This window comes from Aphidius gifuensis, linkage group LG4 (genome assembly GCF_014905175.1).
Source record: "Aphidius gifuensis isolate YNYX2018 linkage group LG4, ASM1490517v1, whole genome shotgun sequence".
Classification (NCBI taxonomy): domain Eukaryota; kingdom Metazoa; phylum Arthropoda; class Insecta; order Hymenoptera; family Braconidae; genus Aphidius; species Aphidius gifuensis.
This window is the reverse complement of record NC_057791.1, coordinates 948,517-972,330: the sequence shown is the minus strand read 5'-3', so window position 1 is coordinate 972,330 and position 23,814 is coordinate 948,517. Positions and strand designations below refer to the sequence as shown.

General features: G+C 26.0%; 1 protein-coding gene across 16 annotated transcripts in view; it reads right to left on the bottom strand.

Moving 5' to 3' along the window:
* LOC122854288 (ankyrin-3-like) overlaps window positions 1–23,814 on the bottom strand; it is a 47,861-nt gene that overhangs the window by 11,718 nt on the left and 12,329 nt on the right. For 4 of the 16 annotated variants that reach the window (XM_044154785.1, XM_044154784.1, XM_044154790.1 and 1 more), the window contains 12 exons: window positions 20,297–20,425; window positions 20,112–20,217; window positions 18,439–18,516; window positions 16,697–16,921; window positions 16,257–16,629; window positions 15,988–16,192; window positions 14,685–14,874; window positions 13,936–14,606; window positions 12,676–12,920; window positions 12,356–12,410; window positions 11,516–11,764; window positions 994–10,161 (listed from right to left, as the gene is read on the bottom strand). In XM_044154785.1, coding sequence (XP_044010720.1) covers window positions 994–10,161; window positions 11,516–11,764; window positions 12,356–12,410; window positions 12,676–12,920; window positions 13,936–14,606; window positions 14,685–14,874; window positions 15,988–16,192; window positions 16,257–16,629; window positions 16,697–16,921; window positions 18,439–18,516; window positions 20,112–20,217; window positions 20,297–20,425 — 11,694 coding nt within the window. Of the gene's footprint in view, window positions 1–993; window positions 10,162–11,515; window positions 11,765–12,355; window positions 12,411–12,675; window positions 12,921–13,935; window positions 14,607–14,684; window positions 14,875–15,987; window positions 16,193–16,256; window positions 16,630–16,696; window positions 16,922–17,886; window positions 17,908–18,438; window positions 18,517–20,111; window positions 20,218–20,296; window positions 20,426–22,036; window positions 22,495–23,814 lie in introns of those variants that run through there. The other 12 variants (XM_044154797.1, XM_044154798.1, XM_044154789.1 and 9 more) reach the window with 9 other exon arrangements.

Genomic DNA, 23,814 nt, shown 5'->3' with positions numbered 1-23,814 from the left:
TAATCTTTTTTATTTTTTTTTTCTTATATAGTGACACGTAATTATTATTACTTACTGACGTCATGATTTATTTATTTATTTATTTATCATGATTAATTGATTATTATTCAGCTTGAGTATAAAAAAATTTTGGCTGTGATAAAAAAAAAAATAATTTAATTAAAATGATAACAGATATATGGTTTTTTTTTTTTTTTGATAAATCACAGTCACTTTAAGTGCTTGAGCAAACATTGATTGTAAAAGCACGCTGTGATAGTTTTAATTAATAAAAAAAAAAATTATATAAATGATAAATAAAATTAATTTAAAAAATCTGTAATCATGCGTTAATTGATTGGGGGCAAAAAAACACGAATCAACTTTTAAAAAACACTGTTGGTTAATTTCTATAATAAAAAATTAGTCAATTAATTTTTTTTAATGTAAAAAAGGTTTCATAAATTATTAATAACAATTCTTTTAATATTGAGGGATAATTTTAAATTTAAATTGTATCAAATTCAAACTACATATATTATTTTAAATTTTTTAATATTAAATTTTTAATGACCGATTAATAATCATGCATTTTTTTATATTTTCTCATAAATTAATATTTTTTATATATTTAAAATTGAGTTTAAAAATATTCTATAACCGAGAATTTATTAATTTTTAAATTTTATAATACTTCGCAATATGAAAAAGTAAAGAAAAAAAAATATACAAATTTCACTTGATTTTTATATCGAAAGCTCAGTAAAAAATAATGAGTATAAATAAATTTAAATAAATAAAAAATAATTAAATTATAAAAAATTTAAAAATAAAAAAAATTACTCATGTTACACACAGCTGGCATGTAATAAATATACGTATTTTAACATACATAAATATATATGTGTGTGTATGAAATTGCATTAAATATAAATTGAAAAAAAAAATTATATAATAATAATACACACATATGTATGTATGTATAATACAATCAATCATTTATTTTGAAGATACCTTTAATGCTATTGTCAATGAGATTGTCGGGGCTGGGTGGCGGGGTCGCCATTGTCGTCCTCACAGACGATTTTGTTACTTTTGTTGTTACTGTTTGACGTGATTGAGGCTCAAGGTGCCCTAATACCCTACTATCAACTAAATTCATTACCTCATCATCAACAACAACTGAAAATTTATCTTCTGTTAATTCTATTTTTTTCGTAATTGTACATGTTTTTAATGGAATGCGCGATGATAATAAATTAACGGTATTACTACTTGTTGTTATTGTTTTATCAATGCTTGGACTATCAATTGGATTAAATGATTCCAATAAAACATCGGATTCTGGTTCATATGTTGCTTTTATTTCACGTAATTCTGGATCATCATTATCGGGATTTGTTATGTCATAACTACCTGATGAATGTGAACCTGTTAAATCATGTATTTTATTATCCCAAAATTTTTCAGTTGCTTGAACAATATTGGATAATACACTTTTTGATTTTTCTTTTTTTTGTAATTTTTTTTCTTTGTCAATTGCTGCAGAAGAGGAAGATGATGATGATAAATCTTGATCTGATATATTTAAATCTTGTGGCATAGAATCTTCAATATTTGATGCTGTTAATCGTGAGTCTTCAAGAAATGCTACTGTTGCATCTTTTATTTCTGATACCTCACCAAATTGTACTCTGTCAATATGTTCATTACTATCTTTTGCAACACGTGATGATTTATGTTTGGGTGATTTTAAAATACCAAATAATTTTGGTGATTCTTTTTCAGGACTTTTTTGTTTTAATTTTTTAGCTTCTTTTGTTTCCATTGGTTTTTCTTCATCAATTATTATTTTTTCTTTTATGGTTTCTTCAAATTCACGATGAGCATTTTTTTCTTCTTCTATTGATTCTTTTTTTGTTTCATCAACAAAGTCTTTTATATCGACGACAACTTCATCAGTGGCATTTTTACCTTTTTTAAAAATTCCTGAGAGAAAACCAGTTGCTTTTTCTGTTTCTTTTTCTCCCTTGATTTTGGCTTTTTCAACAGTCTCAGCAGTAAATTCAACTACTTTTTCTTTTGATTTATCAACTTCATCAGTTAAATTTTTAGAAATTTGTGATGCAGTTTCAGAAATATTTTCTTTAATTGTACCAACTTTTTCAACTGTTTTATCTTTAACATCGTTGATGGCCTTAGCAGCCTCATCAGCAGCACGTTGTGCTTCTTTTTTTTCATTATCAGCTTCTTCTTTTGTTTTGTCAATAAATGTTTCAATATTATCAACAGCTGTTTCAGTCTCATGCTTAACTCCTTTGAAAATAGAAGCAAAGAAACCCTTTCCTTTTTCAGCTTCTTTTTCTGCCTTGACTTTGGTTTTTTCAGCAGACTCAGCAGCAGTGTCAACTGCTTCTAATATTTTTTCTTTGACTATTTTTTTGTCATCGGAAATTTCTTTAGCGATAGTGTCTTTTGTTTTACTGACATCATCAGAAATTTTCATTGATACATCAGTTAATTTAGTGCCAACATCAGATACTTTGTCACCAGTAGCATGAACACCTTGAACAATTGTTTCACTACCAGTTGTTATCACTTTTTGAGTATTATCTTTTGTTTTTGTTACAACATCACCAGCATCTTTAGAAGCTTGTGATAATTTTTCTGATACTTGAGTCTTGACTGTGTTCAGATTTTCTGTGGTTTCGTCTTTTAAATTTTTAGCAGCATTGGACACATCGTCAGCTGTTTCTTTGAGTGCTTTTTCTTGTTTCTCAGCTTCTTCTTTTGTTTCATCCACAAATTCTTTAAATTCTTCAACTACTTCATCTGCTGCATGTTTGGCTCCTTTTAATATACCAGAAAAGAATGATTTTTTCCCTTTTTCAATTTCTTTTTTACCATCAGTCTCAGCTTTTAGTTTGGTTTTTCCAGTAGAATCAATAGCATCAGTGACAGCATCTTTGACAATTTTTTTATCGTCAGATATTTCTTTGGTAATAACGTCCTTGGCCTTGGTAACATCATCGGACATTTTTGTCACTGAATCCTTTACTGCTTTGGATGTATCAGTATTAATACTGCTGATCACATTACTCGCTGATTCAATATCTTTGTTTGCACTGTCTTTTATTTTTTTAGCAGCCTCGTCTGCAGCAAGCTTGAGTGCTTCTTCATCTTGCTCAGCTTCTTTTTCGGTTTCTTCAACAAACTCTTTAATATCATCAGCTACTTCGTCAGCAGCATGCTTAGCACTTTTAAAAATTCCAGAGAAAAATGATTTACTTTTTTCAGCAGCCTTCTTGGCATCTTTTTCAACTTTAATTTTTCCATCAGAAATATTTTCTTTTGTGGTGTCAATTTTTTCCATAGTCTTATCCTTAATATCTTTAACAGATTTAGCAGCTTCTTCAGCAGCATGCTTTGCTTCTTCTCCTTTTGTGTCAATTTTAGTTTTTGTTTTTTCAGCAGCATCAGCTACACTATCGACTGCTTCACTTATTTTTTCTTTCAAAACGTTAGACTCTTCATCAATATCTTTCTTTATTTTATCTGATGTCTTGGCAATATTATCCGAAACATCACTCACTGTACCAACAACAGCATTTTTACCAGCTTGTAATTTTTCTGTTGTTTTTTCTTCTATTTTTTTAGCAGCATTATTTATTTTTTTTTCTTCTTCTTCAGCTTCTTTTTTTGTCTCATCAGAAAATTCTTTGATATCATCAATAATTTCATCAGCTCCATGCTTCACACCCTTAAATATTCCTGAGAAAAATCCTTTACTTTTTTCAGCTGATTTTTTTGTTTCTTTTTCTACTTTATTTTTAGCTGACTCAGCAGAATCCACAGCACTATTCAATTTTTCTTTACCAATATCTATTTCTTCAAAAATATCCTTGCTAATCTCAGTCTTGGTCTCGTTTATTTTATCATCAATTTTTTTTACTGATTTTGTTAATGAATCAGATGTAGAATTTTTCACCTCAGAAATTTTTTCTCCAGTTGTTGTCACACCTTCAACAATTGTCTTTTTTCCACTTTCAATTATTTCTTGAGTCTTATCAGACACTTGGGCTTTTGTTGATTTAATATCTTCTATTGTTTTATTTGTAAAACTCTCAGCATTTTTTGCAGCATCATCGGCTGCTCGTTTGAGTGCTTCTTCATCTTCTTCAGCTTCTTTTTTAGTTTCATCAACAAATTCTTTAATTTCTTCAGTCACTTCGTCAGCTGCATTTTTAACACCCTTGAAAATTCCAGAAAAGAATGACTTTTGACTTTTATTTTTTTCTGATTCTTTTTTGACTGTTTTATCAGGTTTGGTTTTTGAAGATTCAACAGAATCATCAATTTTCACCTCAGTGTTGAATAATCCTGGTGTATATGGCTCAGCAACACTACGTGTATTTTCAAGAAACATAGCTGTAGCATTTCGCACTTCTTCATCACCACTGTCAAATGAAATGTCTTTTGACGAGTCTTTTTCTTTGGATTTACTACGTTTTCTATCTTTGGATTTTGGACTCTTGAATATACCAAACAATCCACCGCTGTGTTTTTCTTTCAACTCATCAGCAGCTTCACTGAGTTCAGTCTCAATATCAGATGCAGTTTTATCAACTTCTGATACAATTTTTTTTGTTGTGGCTTTTGCTGCGTCTTTTGACTTGTCAACTTCAACAGTAATATTTTTAGAAATTTGTGATGCAGTATCAGAAAGATTTTCTTTGACAACATCAACTTTTTCTATTGCTTTATCTTTTATTGATTTAGCAATTTCGTCAGCAGCTTGTTGAGCTTTTTCTTGTTCTATTTTAACTTTGTCCTGTGCTTTTTTAGCAGCATCAGTTGCTTGATCGACTGATTCTTCAATTTTTTCTTTTAAAATTTTAGACTCTTCAGTAATGCCTTTTTTAACTGAATCTTTTGTCTTGGCAATATTGTCAGAGACATCACTCACTGTCTTTTCTACAGTATCAGTTGTCTTATCTGCTGCATCAAATATTTTATCACGAGTAGTAGTTGCTGCAGAAACTACAGCATCTTTTTCAGCCTTTAATTTTTCATTTGTTGTTTCTTTTATTTTTTCAACTGCACCAGCAACGTCATTTGATTCTTTTTTTATTTCTTCAACTACTTGACTCTTAAGATCTTTGATATTTTCAACATTTTTATCAGTCAAATCTTTGAGAGCCTTTGCACTATCATCAACGGTATGTTTCAATTTTTTTTCTTCTTCTTCAGCTTCTTTTTTTGTTTCATCTGAGAATTCTTTTATATCATCAATGATTTCGTCAGCTCCATGTTTAATGCCTTTAAATATTCCAGAGAAAAATGATTTGCCTTTTTCTCCGTGCTTTTTCGTTTCTGTGGCAACTTTATCAATAGTTTTCTCTGTTGACTCAACAATTTTTGAAGTTTCTTTTTCTTTTTCTACTTCAAGTTTACCAATGTCTTCTTTTATTTTTTTTATTGAGTCACCAGTTGCTGCTGTAGCATGATCAACTGCATCATCAATTTGTTGGGCAATTTTAGAAGATTCATCTTTGACTAGTTTCACTGAGTCATCAGCTACTGTTTGAATTTTTTCTTGATTTTTTTCTGTTTTTTTATTCGTGTCATCAACAAATTCTTTGACTTCTTCATTTACTTCTTCAGCTGTATGCTTGGCTCCTTTGAAAATTCCCGAAAGAAATCCTTTACCTTTATCAGCATTTTTTTTCACATCTTTTTTTATTTTATTTTTAGTTTTTTCAATTGAATCATCAGTAGCATCAACAGCACCAGACACTTTGTCTTTGATAATTTTTTCTTCTTCAGATATTGATTTTTGAACTTTGTCCTTGATTTTGCCAACATCTTCTACAACTACATTTTTGCTGGTAATTATTTTTTCATTTGCTTTGTCTTTGGTCTCTTCTACAAGCTCATTAACATCCTTGGAGATTTGACAGGCTTCAAAAGAAGCTTGATCTTTAATTTTTTTCAAATCTTCAATGGCTTTTTCTTGAGTATTTTCTATTTTTTTTCCAGCATCAATAATAGCACGTTCAGCTTCATCACGCTCTTTTTCAACTTCTTGTTTTGTTTTTTCAATAAAAGTTTCAGCGTTATTAACACTAACATCTGCTTCATTTTTAGCACTTTTAAAAAGACCAGATAAAAATGAGCCTTTGTGTTTGTCTGCTCCATTTTTAGCGTCTTTTTCAGCTTTTACTTTAGCCGATTCAGCAGCATCAACAGCAGCGTTACGTAATTTTTTATCAGCATCTGGTAAACCAGTATATGGCTCAGCAACTCTTCGTGTATCTTCAAGGAATATAGCAGTGGCATTTCGAACTTCTTCATCACCACTGTCAAATGAAATGTCCTTTGACGAGTCTTTTTCTTTTGACTTGCTACGTTTTTTGTCCTTGGATTTTGGACTCTTAAATATACCAAATAATCCACCGCTGTGTTTTTCTTTCAACTCATCAGCAGCTTCACTGAGATCAGTCTCAACATCAGACGCACTTTTGTCAACCTCTGATGCAATTTTTTTAGTTGCGGCTTTTGCTGCGTCTGTTGTTGCACTTGCAACGTCAGAAATTTTTTCACCTGTTATTATTATAGTGTGAACCATTTGATCTTTACTTTGAATCATTTCTTCATGTACTTTATCTTTTGATTTATTTACCTGGTCATCAATATCTTTGGTAATAATGATTGTATTATTTTCAATTTCTTTCAAGGCTTTTGAAGCTTTGTCAGCCGCAATTTTAGCCTCTTCTTCATCTTTTTCAGCTTCTTTCTTTGTCTCATCAACAAAATCTTTAATATCATCAGCTACTTCATCAGCTGCATTTTTAGCACCTTTTATAATTCCTGATATAAGAGTACTTTTTCCTTTTTTACTTGGTTCTTTTGGACTTTCTTTTTGTTTTATTGTAGTTGTGGTCTTCGTTTGACTCTTATCAATTTTATCTGATTTGACTGGTGCATCTTTGTTTAATTTTGGTGATGACTCTTTATTTGATTTTGGTGGTTTTGGAGCCATTTCTTTAACTGGTTTTGTAGGTGTCTCTTTAGGTGGTTTTGGAGCCATTTCTTTGATAGGTTTAGGTGAAGATTCTTTAGTTGGTTTTAGCTTTGTTTTACTAGTATCTACTGCAGCCTTGGCTCCATTTGCTGCTTTAGCAGCGACAGGCTTTGGAGATGCCTCTTTAGTTGTTGGTTTTGGTGAAGCTTCTTTTGTAGATTTTGGTTTTATTTTTCCACTATCAACAGGAGCTTTTGCTCCATTTGCAACTTTTGCCACAGGTTTATCAAGTTTAGGTGAAGCTTCTTTTGTTGGTGGTTTTGCTTTTGCTTTTACAGTATCAACAGCTTTTGCACCATCAGGAGCTTTACCTTTTGTTACCTTTACTTCTTCTTTCACAGATTTGATAACAGTTTTTTTATCTGCTACATCTTTTCCATTTTTTTGTGGAGCTGGTCCTTTTGTTGATTTTTTATTTTTATCAGTAACTTTGGATTTTATTTCTGGTTCAGATTTTATTTGCTGAATTGATGCCTCTTCAGCACGCTCTTTTTCTTCAGTTTCTTCAATAAATTCTTTAACTTCATCAGAAACCTCATCGACAGCGTGTTTGGCTGATTTTATTATTCCTGACAAAAATCCTGAACCTTTTTCTTTGCTCTTTTCAAGGGCATGTTTGGTATCTTCAGTTTTTTCAACAACTATTTCACCAGTTTTTTCAATTTCTTTTTTAATTTCTTGGTCAACTTTAGCCTTGATATTTTTAGCTTCATTCTTTTGTTTTTCAGCTTCTTTGGCTAATTTTTCTTTTTCAATTTCAGCATCTTCTTTAGTTTCATCCAAAAATTCTTTAACTTCTTCTGAAACTTCTTCAGCAACATTTTTTGCTGTTTTATAAATTCCAGATAGAAAACCACCAGTTACAACACCATCAACAGCATCAGTATCATCAGGTGATACAGTTCCACTCTCTGTTGTTACAATTGGAGCAGATGGATAAGGATACTCTTCTTGAAGATCCGAGAATTTTCTTGAATCATCAAGAAACTTTGATGTTGCTGTAATTTTAAATTCTTCATCAGCACTCTCAGTTGATGGCTCAGTTGACATACTTTTTTCTTTTGATTTGCTTCTTTTTTTTGGTGAACTTTTTGGACTTTTAAATATTCCAAATAGACCACCTTTATCTTTTTCATCACGTTCTTTAACCAATGATTCAGAGGCAACTGTTTGTTTTGTTTCTTCTTCAATTTTAGCTGGTGAATCTCTCAATGATTTTCTTCCAGATAATTCAACTCGTGATTCTTCATCACCACTGTCAAATGATCGTTCTTTTGATGAACTACGATCACGTGAACGACTTTTCTTTGATCTTAATTTTGGACTTTTAAACATACCAAAAAATCCATTTCCTTTATTTTTTCCTTCATCAGCTGAATCTGAAAATTCACCAGACAACCTATTTTTATTTTTATCTGGTGCACTTGTTTTTTCATTATTTTTTTTATCATCAACAATTGTCGTTGATGTTGTTGTCGTTATTGTTATTGTTTTTTCAATTTTATTTGATGGAGATTTACTGACTTCATAGCTAAAACCTTTAACTTTGTCAGTTGGAATATCAAATTCTTCAGTAACTGTTGTTGTTGTAACATATTTTTCAGTTGTATTATCATCAGGTTTAATTATTTCACGAGTTTCCTCTGAAAGTGCACGTTCAGCTGTTTTTCTAGTATCATCAAGGAATGCTGCAGTAGCTATACGTAATTCCTCATCACCACTATCAACTGGAATATCTTTTGTGGTATCTTTTTCTTTTGATTTACTTCGTTTTCTATCTTTTGATTTAGGACTTTTAAATATTCCAAAAATACCACCACTTTGTTGTTTGTCTTCATCAATTTTAATATCAACATTTTCAATCTCACTATTAATAGCTTTTACAGATTTTTCAATTTCTTTATTTTTATCATCAACATCAGATTTAATTTTACGTCCTTCTGTTTCAAATTCTAATGTAATTTTTTTACCACTATCAATGGCTCCATCAACAACATCTTTAGGAGCTCCATTTATATGTTGACTATCTATTGATTCAATATGTCCATCTGGTTTTTTAGAACCTTTGGTAAATAAATTTGAAAAAAAACCATGTTTTTCTTTAGTTTCACCATCAATTTGTTTAGTATTTTCTTCTGGTATTTTATCTTCAATAATAATTTTTTCTTCAGGCATTGGTGGTGTTGCAAATTCAATTTCATCAATATCACGTTCAATACTATCAGGAATAAATGCTTCAGCACTTCTTCTTGAATCATAAAGAAAATCAGCTGTTGCCCAAATTGGATCACGATTTGGTTCATTTTCTGGTAATTTTTGTGGACAAATTGCAATATAATTTGTTGGATCAAAATCAGGATATGTTGGTATAACTTTTGATTGATCAATTGGTATTATAACAACTTTCTCCTCATCACCACTATCAAATGATGTATCTTTTGATCCTTTTTTATTTTTTTTCTTAAAAATACCAGAAAACATTCCACTTTTTTCTTTTTTCTTTTTACCACCAGCACCAGTACTTGATTCATCATCAGATTTAGGATCATCAGATTTAGTATTATAAACATTTTCATAAATAGATGTATTCATATCATCCTCCTTAATTCTTTCAGATATTTCTTTATCCTCTTTTGACAATTTTTCTTTAACACTTGTTGTAACAATACCTTCAATTTTTTCAACAATTGGTATTGTTGTTGTCGTTGTCGTCATATCAGTTTGTGTAACAATTATAACTGGACCAATAACTGGGTCATTTTTACCAAAATAATTTATTTTTCCTGGTGTTGTAACTTCATCATCAACACTCATTGGTTTTTCATCAATATTTTGATGACTCGTAGTTGTTATTGTCGTTGTACTTGTTATTGTTTCTACACTTGATATTTTTTTCGCGCTATTATCACTCGGTTTATTATCAATTTTTTGTTTTTTAATAATAATTGGTTCAACGGATCCCTCCCCAAATATAATATTTTTTTCAACTATATATTTATCAATATTTCCTAAAGCACCTTTGGCCTCTTTATCCCCAACCCCCGACAACCCTTCCTTTGCTAACTTCTCCTTTTCTTTCTCAGCGTCTTGTATAACACCTGTTAATTAAGTATCATAATATTTTAAGGCATGTATAAAAAAAAAATTATCATAAAATATATAATACATATATCATTAGTCTTTTTATTTGGATATCCTTTCTTTTTTTTTTTTTTCCAATTTATCTTTTGATATCTTCACGTATTTTTTCTTTTTTTTTTTGCTAATTAATTATTTTTTTAGTCAAAGCTGCGTTCGCTGAATATATAAATAGCAGTTAGACTTATATATTGTTTTAATATAAAATTAGAATTATTAATTTTATCATTTTAAGAAATTATTTTGATTATTTTTTTAGTTTAAAAAATAATTTATTCACACACGGTAATAAATTTTAATAATCATTTTAATTATGATTTTTTTATGTGCGCAGTGATTGTGCTTATGGAGCAGCTATCTTTCATTTTTTTAAAACTATTATTTATACATATAATTATTTTTTTTATTTTTTAATTTAAAAAAAATCCTTTAATAAAATATTTGTCATTGTAATATTTTTAAATAAAAAAAAAAAATTAGTTAAACAAAATTTACTAACTAAAATGAAGAAAAGAAAAACGATCATATTGATATATTAAATAAATAAATTTAATTTTTATCAATAAATAACGACAGCTGCCCCGTGTAAACACGAAGCTCATGCATTGTCCACTTTTTCACAGTGACTTTTAATTTTATATTTTAATAAAAAAAACACATGGAAAATTTTTTTATAAATTTTATGATTAAATAAACGATAAAGCAATAACTGATTTAAAAATATTCGACATGAGTATGACCGAGTGAGTGCCAATGAAAGCAAATGTGAAAAAAAAAAAAATTTTTAAATGTTTTTTAAAATAATAAATAATAAATTGTCGATTGGTAAATAATAATAAATAATAAGCATAAATAAATTATAATTTTATAAAAAAAATGTGTATGTGTGTTTAATTGATTTATTGTATTTTTACCATAACGACTATTATTTTTATTTATTATATTATAAAAATATAACTGAAATATAAATTTATTATTAATTTATCGTCGCTAATAATGGTAGAAAAATAAATATATTAATAACCGTTTAAATATATTTAATAACTTTTCGAAAATTAAGATAGAAAAAGAGTAGAAAAAGATACAACATTTAAGGCTTCATATTCAGAAACGAACGCGTTGTTATATTGCATTTATAAATATATATATATTTTTTTTTTCGATCAATATAAATTATCAATATTTTTATTAATGCGTAATTTAAAAATTAAAAATAAAAATTTAAGCTTGACCCTTAAACCCATTATAATCATTCTGTAAATTTAAATAACCGATTTTATTTTAATCTTTATATTTTAAAAATAAAGTACTCACCGGTGACTATTTTATTTGCATCCTCAATGACTCTTTGAAGTTTTTTCTCATTTTTATCATCATCATCATCATCATTATCATCTTCAAGTATTTTTTGTGTCATAGTATCATTAACATGACATTTATGTTCAATAAAATCAGCCATTTCATCAACAAGTTCTTTTTCTTCACTAGCATATTTGTCTTTAATTGGTGTTGAAGTACCATTGAACACAGTGCCATTTGTGATTGTTATGTGCTGTTGTTTTGCTGTGAAAATGTGCATTAATAAATTATTAAAATAAAAATATAAATGACGTAAAATAATATACATTTCGTCCTCTTAAATAATATCTTATTTTTGTTTACAAATTTATCAAGTTTTATATATATTTTTTTTTTTATATTAATCTGTGTCGATTGACTGGAGCTATCGAGGTCAACAAGTGAATCAGTTGTTTTTTTATTTTTTTTTTTTCTATTTAACTTGTCTATATACCTTTAAATGAAATATTTTCCATTTTTGTAAAATCCATTTGATTAAATAATAAATAATTTCTTAACTGTCATTTTTTTTTTTTTTTTAAATATAATATTTAATTTAAAAAAAAAAAAAAATTAAAATTGCGTGAATAAGCCAAGTATGTGCTGTGATTCAGTGCATCGAAATTTTTTTTTTTTTTCATTCACGATATTAATTTATGACGTGTTAATTATAAATTCAAAAATTTTTTTTTTTTTAAATTATTATTTCATTTTTAATTTTGGATTGTGACATCATGTCCATTTTTTTTATTTCTTTTTAAAAATAATTTTAAATTAAATAATCAAATATTGAAAAAAAATAATGAAGCAACTTACATTGTTTATTTGGCATATTTCCCATGATGTTAATATCCTCAATGGATTCAGAATCCTAATGAAAAAATAAATAAAAAACACCAACGTTAAAAATTAATCATCAATAAATAATAATACTTAATAACCACATTAATATTCAAAATGAATGAAGCAATATGATTTTCACATTGAGCAGTAAAATGAATAATACTTTGGAATGTTTTTAAAATTAACATATCAATTTAAAAAAAAAAAAAAAAATACTATATAAAATAATGATCATTAAATCTAATCATAATCATATTTAAAAATAAATAAATAAATTGAAATAAATGACTCACCTTTATACGATCAGATTCATCAAAATTAAAATCAATTTTTCTACTTCCAAGTGTACCATCACGTCTCAATGATGAATCTCTTGATGGACCAAGTTCTTCTTTAAGTGCATCAAAACCAGGCTGATCAAGACGTACCCTTGCAACAGCTTTTTCAACATCATCCGTAACAAGTTCAACGTTGAATATACACTTTTTAACTATATCCTCACGGCCAATTTTATTCAGGGCCTTTTCAAGCGTATTTCCTATGGTGGGGAAAATAAAATAAAACAAAAATTTTAAAAACAAATCATTCATTTACTTTTTATGTATACAAATGATCTCATTCATTCTCCTTATATTTTTATAATTTATCTCTTTATTTATCATTCGTATTATTTTAAACTTGAGCACTTTAAAACCAAGACACAATTTTTTTATTAATTTATATAAATAAACTAAAAATCACAAACACAAACCATTATTTCGATTAATTATGCTTATACGTGATGGTATTTTATTTCTATTAAATATCAAATGTAATTCACTTGTATAACCCGATATTGATGGATTTTCATATGCTTGATAAAGTGATATAAACATTATTATTCATTAATCCAAAAAAAAAAAAAAATTAAATAACTACTTTTTAATTATTTCAAAAGACAAATAAAAATAGTTCTTTACAGAACAATGGTAGATGAAGAACTGAAGTAAGATTTATTTTAGCTTATGATATTTTTTAAAATATTTTTATTATTATTTTATTATTTTTTTCTTTTGCTGATGTTATTCATGCGCCACCGCCTCAAGTCGTGTGATTAGCATCCAAGATTAACAATAATGATGATTAAGGGGGACAAAAATATGTGAGAATAAAATATTAGCTTTGAGCCAATCCTTTTTACTATCCTTTTTATTTTTTATCCACGTGTTTTTTTTTTATTATTATATTTATATATTTAATTTTAAATAATATATGTGTTGACCAGTGAGATCATAAATACTGCGCTTCTCCTGAAATTCCTGATGAATGACTCATTTTTTTTCGAACAAACTACGCGTATATCACTTTTGATTTTTCTTCGTCAACAGGTTTGTTAATATTACTTCTCTTTTTATCACTTTGTTTATTTTTTTTTTCACGACAAATTACTCAGTTGCATTATTGAGGCCAAGGAATTATGATAAACAAGTTACTCAATATTAAAAAAATATAATTTTCTTTATCAATAATAAATATTTTTCGATTTCGAAAAAACAAAAAAAAAAATAATTTACCTGTTGCTTTGTTTCCATTAGCTTGCCAAATTTTAAACATTGATGCTGCTTGAATTGCTGGTTTACCAGGATGTTCATTTTTAATTAAATCAACATCATTTGGTGATATATTTAATTCTTCAGCAAGTTTTTGCCAATCAGTATCTAGCAAATTTGCAATATCAGTTAAACGTATTGTTGCACGATGAATTGTATCTGGTCTACTAATACCACCATCTCTTAAGAAACTATAATTTTTTGATAATTCAAGTAAATCAATTTCTGAATGTTTTCCATCAGGTGATATTTTATCTGGTAATAATATATTTAATGTACATATTGGTATTTGTGATGGTTCACCTTTTTGTACTTTTGGTTCATTCATAAACATTATTCTTCCAACCATATCAACTGAATCTGGATCTTTAACACGTGTTGTAAATGGTATACGATTTTCTTTAAATGCACGAAATGGTAATTGTAATTGTTCACCACTTTTCATAACTGGTACAAGATTACCAGCAAATTCCATATACTGTATTTTACCTTCTAGTACTTCAACATCACGACTTTTAGCAACTTCAGTAAAATGTTCTTGATGTTCTAATGTTTTATCTTCTTTATCATCAGTCATACAAAATACACGTAAACGTGCTTCAAGTGGATCAACACGTTTTGCAAATACAACAAATCTATAAATTTAAAAAATTATTATTAATCATATTGGAAAAATTGTTTATTTATCATTTAATTATTATTTATTATATTACTTGGCCATGAAAGGAACGTGAGTTGCATGTGTATAGAGTTCAGTTGCCATTCTCGTTGCTTCAGTAATATTTCGACAATCCATTAGCCAAAAACGAGCTGATACTGTTGTTGTAAATGACACACAATCCTTGACAAATGTCAATGGTGTTGAGCCAGTAACATCTTCCCATACTGCTCGTGATTGACCACCTGAATAAAATACATATTCATTTAAATTCAAAAATATTAATCATAATATATTTATGATAAAAATTAATTTTCTTTTTTATGATGACAGCAAAAGTGAATTGTGTGTAAGAGTTATTTAAGAGTCAACCTTGACATTAAATACAGTTGTTGATTTAATTTTATTTTTTTTATTAAATCTGTATTCAAGTTCAGAGTTTTTTTTTAATTTTTTTTTTTATGTGCCTTATTGTTATGTGCTTGGTATTTGAATAATAAAAATATTTTGTTTATTTAATTTATTAGTTTTTTTTTTTTTTTTTTTCAGATGATGCTTGATAAAAACGATGATTAATTGACAGATGTTTTTTTTATATATTTTTTTTTGGCGTGAAATGCAATTTAAGCGTTGAGTGAAAATAAAAATTTGATAAATAGCCAATGATATATAATAATAATTAATTTGACTAATGCATATTTTAAATAACACATCAATAAATAATAATAAAATTAAAAAAATATAATTTGTTTTATTGTTTTTTGTATTGAAGCAATTGCCAAACGAATTGTGCTGAAAAAGCTGATAAAAATAAATAAATAATTTATTATAAATGATCTATATAAATAATAATTATAAAATATATTTAAAAAAAAAAAATTAAAAATTATATAAATATAAACAAATTTTCTATGTTTAGATAATGATCCATACCTAAATGACTCAATCCTAAACAAAACGCAAGCATTAACAATGAATTACAACGAAATATGTACACACCAATGGCAGAGTCCATTACATGTTTTTTTTTTTTTTTTTTTTTCATTTAAATTTTGTATTTTAAATTAATTATACAAACTAATTAATATTATTATTATTAATGTATTATAATCTATGTTAATAAATTGTGTGCAGCTACCATCTGTTCATTAAATCTCTGTCAAATAAATCACGATATAAAAAAAATAAAATAAGATCTCAGTATATTTCTACCAACAAGTTGGGTGGCTGATCATTGAAAAACACACATTATCAATTAATTCAAGTAAGTTAAAACATAAGAGAGATCATTGAGTCAATCTGGTTGCTGCTACTACATATTATTTATATGAAAAAAAAAAACGAAATTAAAATATTACCAGTTATACTGCAGAGTAATCTTAGTGTTGGTGCATCACCAGAATACTGATTAATCATTCCCTTGTTTGCTGCTTGTGGTACTGGTATAGTTAGAGTTATTGGTTTATGAAATTTTCTTCGTCTTGGTTCAACTGTTACAATTGGTGATACAGCAACACGATTACCAAGTAATTTTGCAACTAATTCAGCTGATATTGGATGTGCCTTTTAATAAAATATAAAAAAAAAATTAATAAAAATTTATTTTAATTACTAGTCATTATTTTACCTGTAGTCCAACTCTAATTTTTTTTGTAAGTGCAGCTGGTGGAAATACTGCTTGTACTTGTGGTACTGCTGATGATGATACAGTACCACCTTCTGGACCAACAGCATGTACTTCTTGTCGTATACGTGATACAACAGCAAAATAATGTGGAAAATCAACAGTTAAAATTCTAACAATTCTTGATGTTTGAAGATCTTCCAGTTGGCTTAATTCTTCACCCTCAAAACTTTCATTTAAAACATCTTGAACAGCTTCTTCACTTGCTTCAAGAGTATGCTCACGCCATGTCTCTCCATTGTCTGATCGTAATATAACTATTTCTCTTTCTTTACCACGTAGTGATGCAAAGTGTGGCACTTCAATTATTACAGGCCTATATAAATTTTATTAATTATTATTAATTAACTTTGTTTTCTCTTTATTTTTTACAATATATTTACCCTAAAAATTTGGCACCGACTGGACCTAGTTCAAGTATACGACTTGCAAGTGCCTCACCCTCCATCAATGGTGGTGGATTTGTTAATTTATCACGTTTTAAATATCTACAAGTTATTCGCATTGGCATTGCTGCTTTTCTTGGTGGTACAATAACACGTACACCACTATGACGACATCCTCGCATTGCTCCACCACGAGCATCCACCAAAAATGACACCAAAAAGCTAAATAAAAAATTAAAAATACATTTATTAATATAAATTATTTATTTTTCTAAATAAACATCATCATCATCATCATCACATTTATAATAAAATTATCATGACATCATAGTGTTTTTTTAATTATTTTTTTTTACAGCTTAATACAACATTAATAAAAATATATTTAAAAATTGATTATAATCATTATTTGCATTCAATAATTATGCAATTTACTCGTATCCATCAGGAAGTAAATAAAAAAAACTATTAAATTAAATACGTATTTTTTTTTTTTTGTTCTAAAAATGTACACTTGATTATTTTTATTGACTTTTTTTTTTATATATCAAATATATTGTTAATTATCATATTAATGATAGAGCAGATATTTATTTTTTAAACGTGAGTATTAGTTGAATATATACATGATGAAATTATTTAATAAAAAAATAGGCAAAGTAATATGTGTACATAATAATTATAACAATAAAATTGTGCACTTGCATGTGTTTATATTTTTAAAAATTATTTGTTGTGATATTGGTGATTAAAGCAAATGACAATTTAACGATAAAGACCAAGACGCAGACAATAATTTAAACTAAAATAATGATTATTTTTTTTGTTTGTGTATTTGTGGTTTTTTTTTCTTTGGGAGCAAGCGAATTTAATTAATTTATTCCCTGCGCCCTTAAACAGTGCTGTAATGGGTTGATGAGTATATAAACAAATACATAACAATAATTAATTAACAGTAATTACAGCCACTACAATAAATAATTAACATATTGGTGCAGAAACTAGCAACGTATATAATTTAAATAATAATTTGTGACGTTGTGTATTTTATAAAAAAAAAAAAAAAAAACGAACATGTAAAATAGATCAATAATTTGCTGTTGATGTAATTATTGATTGATTGATTTTTTTTTTTTGTAATTTTGTGGAGAAGGTTTACTCAACAAGACATATTATTATTCACTTACTTTTTCCACTCTGGTATACTGCTATCGTAAATTTTTTTTTACAAAGAATCGGAAACAAAATAAAAATTTTCGCGTTAGTATTTTTATAATTATATATTTTTTTCTTTAATATTTTCACGTTTTTTTTTTTTTCATTGTTAATTAGTTTTTTTGTTACTATAAAAATCTGAGTTTTGAATTATTTATTTAATTTTTTTAACCGGCTTTTTTATCTAAAAAAAAAAAACAATAAAAATTATGTATTATAGGTGATATTTGGATATCAGAAATTCACTCATACTTTAGGGTTGGAAAGGGCGAGGGATATTTTGCGGAAAAATTTTAATAACAAATTATTTTTTCTCTATTCTAAAATAGAAAAAAAAAAAAATTTATTCGCTTGCTTTTTATGATGATAATTTATCATCAATAAAATAGTGTAATTAAATTTGAAAAAAAAAAAAAAAAAATTAATGTAATATTATTAAAGATTAATAAATTAATAAAACTAGTAAATTAAAAATTTAATCTATTGTTTTTTTTTTTATTATTTTAAAATGAAATTCTTTGTACCTGTCCCTCCACATTCCTTGTCCTTTTGGAAACATACCAAGGGCTGCCAGCGACGAATTTAATGAAGCTAGTGACTGTCTAAATACGTAAGGGAATAAAACTGCGTGGTAAATAACATAAGGTTTTTAATTTTCTAATAACCGTGCTCATGCTTCTGTAAACACCGTAACTATTATATTTTTTCTTCAAAAGAAAAAACCTTTAATTAATATTTATATTCAATCAAGACACTGTATGTTTTTTTTCAATTAATTTTTTATAAATATTACTCGTGCAAATATGTAATTTATCTTAACGATAATTAAAGCAAATCCTTTTTGTTTTTTTATCAAGTCAAAAGATAGAAAAAAGAGTGTGTCTATACTACAGTGCTATTGAAAATTTTTTAAAACACAGAAAATATTGATAGCAATGATGATAGCTTAAACTACAATGATTATAGAAATTATTTTTTCAACTAAAAACCTACATGACGTTTTCAAAATACATAAATATAATTATCGTTAATAATTTTTGTATTTAAAAATAATTAATTTCAATTTAATTGATTCGAAATTTGAGTGTTATAAAATGAAGAAAAGTTTACGCGTTGTTGTAAGCCAAAGTACTGTTTTACGTTTGGCATAGAATCTTGTACAGTTTAAGACTGAATGAAGCTGAATTACACATACAATCTCTCTCGTATTATTACAGTGATATAGCTACATATATATATATATTTATAATACATATATATGTTGTAAATAAAAAAAACTCAATGAACTCAGTTGTCCCGAACAACGGTAAAGAGTGTGATGTCTTTAAACTTGTGTGACTATAAACAACATCACACAAACTATACAAATTATTATTATTATATATATTTTTTTATATTCAAATTGAATATTATATTTTTACGTGCTAGACTTTGATAGACTTTTTTTTTTTTTTTTATCATAGACATCGTGCATATCCATAGTTGGTTTGAAAAATCATGCCAATTTTTTTCATTTTAAATATCAACAGACAAGTATACTGTTATTACTGTCATTTTATAATTAACAAAGTCATATTTTTATTCTTTATATGAATTTTTTTTTTTTTTTTTTTCATACTGTCATCATCAAGACAATAGATTTAATTTTTTTATTTTAATAATTTATTATAAACTTTAACATGCTTTTTTATTTAAAAAAAAAATTCAAAATAAAATGATAATTTTAAAATTCAAAAAAAAAAAAATTACTCATGAAAATATAATAAAAAAAAAATGTTTTATAATTAAATTATAAAATTGAAAATAATAGGAAATCATAGAAAATCATGTCAAGTGCCAAATGCAATAAAATTAAATTTTTCTGTTCAATATAAAAAATAAAATAAAATAAATAATGCTCTCATTTTTTTCACACTTCACACATCCATTATCACACTATAATACACAAAAATTATTGTTTTTTATTATTAACTAATTTTCAAGGTCTATTCACTCTTGATAAATATAAAAAAAATATTAAAAAAAAGAATAAATCATTTACTTTTTTTTGCTTATGCACACACAATAATTTTTTTCAATTATCACAAGTTTTTTAATATTTTAAATTAATATCTAAACTCATGATTTTTTTAATTAAAAAAAAAAAAAATTTATATTATTATTGTTTAATTAAGATGATAGAATAAAATGTACATACCCAACATGAACTGGATGTCTGTTGATATCGATATTATCTGGTTTTAAATTAGCAGCATTTGTTCGATGATAATTTTCTTTGGTAATCATGTCTGTTATGTTTGTACCTGAAATACATAAAATATATATAAATAAATATAGCTAATAAGTGATGTAATTTTTTTAAATGAATGATTATTAACTGACCTCCGGAATGTCGATTGTCCCTTTCGTCGTCAGTTACGTTAACGCGCATTGAATCATCACCCATTGACTTCATATCATCAACAGTCATGTAACGATATTGCTGTTGATCACTGAGCATTGGATCTTCGCCTTAAAAAAAAATTAAAAAACAATTATTAATATATTATAATTAAACTATTATAATTAATTTAATGAATTACTAATTTATATAATTATTACAATGACATTTAACTATAAAAAAAACGACAAAAATATAAATGCAAAAATCGAAAAAATATACAAAATAATAAATAATGATTTTAAATGAAAATGAAAATTAAAATTTTAAATAATAAATTTGAAAATAGATTATTTTCTTGCTTTTTTTATCGTCTGTGAATTTTTTATTTTCGAAATTTATATAGTTAACAGCTTCCTGCAATAATTTAAATTTGTAAAAACAAATATTTTTCGTAAAAATAATTTAAATACGATTTTTTTTTTTCTTTTTATAAATTTGAATATAAATTATAGATTTAAATAATTCAATTTAATTTTTTTTTTTTGATGATATAATACAAGTAATTTTAAGGTTGAATAAAAATATGAACGAACAGGTCAAGAATGTAATGATGCATTATCCAATTGACTCAATACCCACACACAATATCAAATAAAAAATGAATAAAAAAATTTTTTTTTTAAATATAAATTTAAAGTCATAAGTTAAATATTAAAATTATTTTTAATTAAAATTAACATTTATCATTTATATTAAAAGATATATATACATCAATCAATCTATTTTAAATCAATATCCCTGACACGTAAATAATTTCAATATATTTTCATTTAAATTTTTTTTTTTATTTATTTATCTATTTTTTTTTTATATTTCTTCAAATCTATATTTAAAAATTATTATTGCACATGCAAATAATAAACACTGCAAACTATAAGTATACATAAAAAATAAATAAATAAAAATTTATGATTTTTTAAAAAATAGTTTTGTGTTTTTTCGATTTTTCTTGCTTGAAAAAAAACCTTTTTTTTTTTTCGATGAAATTTTGTGCATAGATGGTTAATTTTGATAAACATTATTTAAAAAAATATATAATAAAAAAAAAAATATTTGCTCCCGTTGAGCGTGAGTTTCATATACACACGCTCTACCTGACCCAGTTGTACGATATGAATACCAATCGCTTCCTTCATTCGTTTTAACGATGACGCGCTCCTTAAAGAACGTGATGTAATAAAATTACAACAAGCATTCAAAAATATATCTATATATACAATATTAAATCCACAGGAAGTATCATTACATTTGCTTATTAAAAAAAAAAACAAAAAAATACATTTATTTTTCGAATTTCGAATCAGCCAACAAATAGTAATAATAATTTTTTTTTCGTTTCGAAATTATTATTTCTAACGCTTCCAAGTAAACTTGATAGTAAAATTTTTTATTTTCCAACTACGATAAGACAAAGTGCAACTAGCTAATAACAGGATAAGATAATAAATAGTAAAATAAAAATTATTCTATACAAAATAATTTCAATGTTAAAAAATATTTCAAGGTGAATATATTTTTTTTTCTATTTAATTTTTTTTTTTTTTTGCACTTAGTCATTGTGTATATTCATGATGCCGTAATGCAAAAATAAATTACACATGTGTGTTATTATAATGATGACAATAAACAAATTAATATAATTGTTATTTTTTTTTTTTTAAATAAAAAATATTAATTACAAAATATGTCACTGTTCCTGTTTTTCGTACATCCACAGCAATTACTTTTATTTTGTTTTTTTTTTCGTATTTTAACTGCCTTGTCCTTGGCCATTTTTAAATTATTAAACTATTATTTTAATCACTCGTAAAAAACCAACTTCACTATCAACAGTTAACCCAAGTTTTTCTATTTATTTAAATTTAATTAAAAAAATAATTCACTTTAAATATTTTAAAATTTTGTAGATGATTTAAATTTCTAAACATTTTTAAATATATCAATTGCCGATGTTGACATGTGTCCAGGCAAAATATAACTGATGTCAAAGTGGCGCTTGTATATGCTATGAACCGAAGATTATGATGATGATAATTAGGAACAGCGACTTGAACGATTCAAGATTGATTCAAGATCACCGCGCGTCTAGTAATGTGACCTCACGTACATGCAGCACCAATTTTATAATAACGTCTATATCCCCCATCATCATCATCATCTACATTTATTCATATTTTTGTATATTTATATAGTTTTTTCCCTTTCCAATAGCACAATTTTTAACATCACTTTATTTATTTTATTTTCCAACAAACACACGAGAAAATATAGTCAACGGTTTTTCATAACAAGCAAACAGTTGGTTTATTAGTTCATCGCTAAAATTTCCCAACAATAATTATATTTAAAAAAAATTATAATGAATTTTTAAATAGATTATTTATTTTATTTTCAATTTGTTTTTTCGTTTTTTTTTTTTAATGAATATTTAAATATTTTTTTTTTTTGATAAAATACTACAACAAATACCGTTACATAAATTAAGCGTATATTTTTGGTCGACGTATCAGAGTTTGGAAATATGCCAAAATTCGTCGAACTAAAATTTGGTATATATATTAAAATCATGGAACAAGGCCTGCATGGTATATACAATATATACAAACACATAAATTAAATTTAAAAATTATATAACAGGTACCTATACTTGTAAATGATAAATAAATTTTTATAAATCATAATGATTTTGTTGATCAACTTTTACTGATTGTGGTTGTCTTGTTGTCAATTGTACTATACATCAAATAATTAATCCACTAATATTATAAACTTGTCAACATGTTTATTGTCATCATCATTATTTTTATATTTTCCATTAAACTTAATTGAAATTTTTATAAAGACAATATAAATATATTCTCAACAGGAAAATGAATTGATTTCAAGGACAATTATTTAATCAAACCTTGTGATTGTTTGCACAATTATTGATTGAAATATAAGAAAATATTAAATTCATTTTTGAAAAAAATAATAACAAGCATTAATTTAAATTTAAAGAAGAAAAAAAAATTGATATTAAACAGACTACTTTGATGGTGAATATCTTTTCGAGGGCCCTCAATCATTTTTACTAAAAAAAAAATTATTATTCAAAAGACTCTCTAATAATAATAATAAATGACTATGCATATATATTTATTGAATAATAATTTATATCTATATTTAGAATAGACGTTATTTTTTCTCCTGTATATATAATTTTTTGATTTTATTTTTTATTATGTTTACTTGGATCTTGTTACACATTGTGTGGTTGTCGATATTTCATATTGATTTACTAAAAAAAAAAAAAACGACTACTTGTTTGTATTTTTTATGATAAAATAATAATGCTAAATAAATAAATAATATATTTAGATGAAAAATAATAATAATAGAAAATCAAGTAATACTGAATTTACATTGACAACGAAATACATTGAATTGGCACTTTTTTTTTTTGACATAGACTTAC